Below are 1749 nucleotides of genomic sequence, written 5' to 3' on the forward strand. Positions count from 1 at the left end.
ACACACACACACACACACACACACACACACACACACACATACACACACACACACACACACACACACAGGTGCTGGCATGGTTGTGAGGTTAAGAAGTTTCCACTGTGTGGCACCTTAGGCAAGTGACTTCTACTACAGCTTTGGGCTGACCAAAGCCTTGTGAGTGTATTTGGTGGAAACTGAAAGAAGCTCATTGTGTGTGTGTATTACATGCACACATTTCTAATCATTCATCTTGTCAGCTGGCAGAATCATTGCCATGTTGGTAATATGTTTAGCAGCATCTTTTTGGTTCTTTATGCTGAGTTCAAATTCCCCTAAGATCAACTTTTCTTTTCATCCTTTCAGAGTTGATAGAGCAAGTACCATTTGAGCCCTGGGGTTGTTGTGATTAATTAGCCCACCCTCCCCTGTCTCCTGAAAATTTCTGGCCTTGTGCTAAAATTTGAACTTAAAAATTATTTCTCCTTGCGAATGTATAAAAATGTTTCTCTTATTATAATTTGATGTTTTTTTTGCAGAAATTGACTTCCAGCCTCAGCCTTCCATCACGTACCGTACGATGGGAGGAGTCCTAGATTTCTACGTGTTTACCGGACCCACACCAAATGCCGTTGTCCAGCAGTATACGGAACTGATTGGTCGACCCTTCATGCCCCCTTATTGGTCTCTTGGATTTCACCTCTGTCGTTGGGGTTACAATAATTCTGCTACTATGAAAACCGTCATCAAAAGAATGAGAGATTCCAAAATACCATATGTAAGTTACAGTTTCCAAATCCTTTTTTTCTGCTTCCCTCTAAATTCACCTTCTTCTCCTGAAGGGTACTCTCCCTATTGACACTTCATCATCACTATCTTTTTGTTTGCTTCTTTTTCCAGTAGGGGTAGCTATGTTATTGTTGGCACTCCGTCGCTTACGATGTCAAGGGTTCCAGTTGATCCGATCAACGGAACAGCCTGCTCGTGAAATTAACGCGCAAGTGGCTGAGCACTCCACAGACACGTGTACCCTTAACATAGTTCTCGGGGATATTCAGCGTGACACAGTGTGACAAGGCTGACCCTTTGAATTACAGGTACAACAGAAACAGGAAGTAAGAGTGAGAGAAAGTTGTGGTGAAAGAGTACAGCAGGCTTCGCCACCATCCCCTGTTGGAGCCTCGTGGAGCTTTAGGTGTTTTCGCTCAATAAACACTCACAACGCCCAGTCTGGGAATCGAAACCGTGATCCTATGACCACGAGTCCGCTGCCCTAACCACTGGGCCATTGTGCCTTCATTGGGGTAGCTATGTATCTCTTCCATAACAAGACATCTGTTCTTGTCCCTGCTATCTTACATTAGCCCCTCATCACCTGGCATAAGCCCAATCTTCTCTAAATACTACAACCTGCCTTCACATGTTAAAATGTTTGACTTAACATGGGAAAACCACTGTGGAGGGGAAATTAAATGTTGTAGTAGAATACCAGATATTTCTTCAGATCTATGTAGAACTGTGCAAGTGAATTCATACTGGAAGAGATGCTTTTCTGAAGCCATTCAGTGTGTTGTTGTTGTTGTTGTTGATACTGCTGCTGTTGTTATTGTTGTTGTTGTCAAAGCACTTTTTTTCTTCTCTGTTATCAACAGAGAAAATATCAATATCATTTTTGTGGGGCTTCACATCAATATACATACATATATGCATACTTACATATGTATGCGTGTGTGTGTGTGTGTGTGTGTGTGTGTGTGTGTGTGTGTG

General features: G+C 42.5%; 1 protein-coding gene across 1 annotated transcript in view; it reads left to right on the forward strand.

Moving 5' to 3' along the window:
* Positions 1-1749, forward strand: part of LOC106877278 (lysosomal alpha-glucosidase) — a 30535-nt gene that overhangs the window by 4969 nt on the left and 23817 nt on the right. Inside the window, exon 3 of the mRNA XM_052973909.1 lies at positions 522-760. Coding sequence (XP_052829869.1) covers positions 522-760 — 239 coding nt within the window. The remainder of the gene's footprint in view (positions 1-521; positions 761-1749) is intronic.

This window comes from Octopus bimaculoides, chromosome 17, assembly GCF_001194135.2.
Source record: "Octopus bimaculoides isolate UCB-OBI-ISO-001 chromosome 17, ASM119413v2, whole genome shotgun sequence".
Taxonomy (NCBI): Eukaryota; Metazoa; Mollusca; class Cephalopoda; order Octopoda; family Octopodidae; genus Octopus; species Octopus bimaculoides.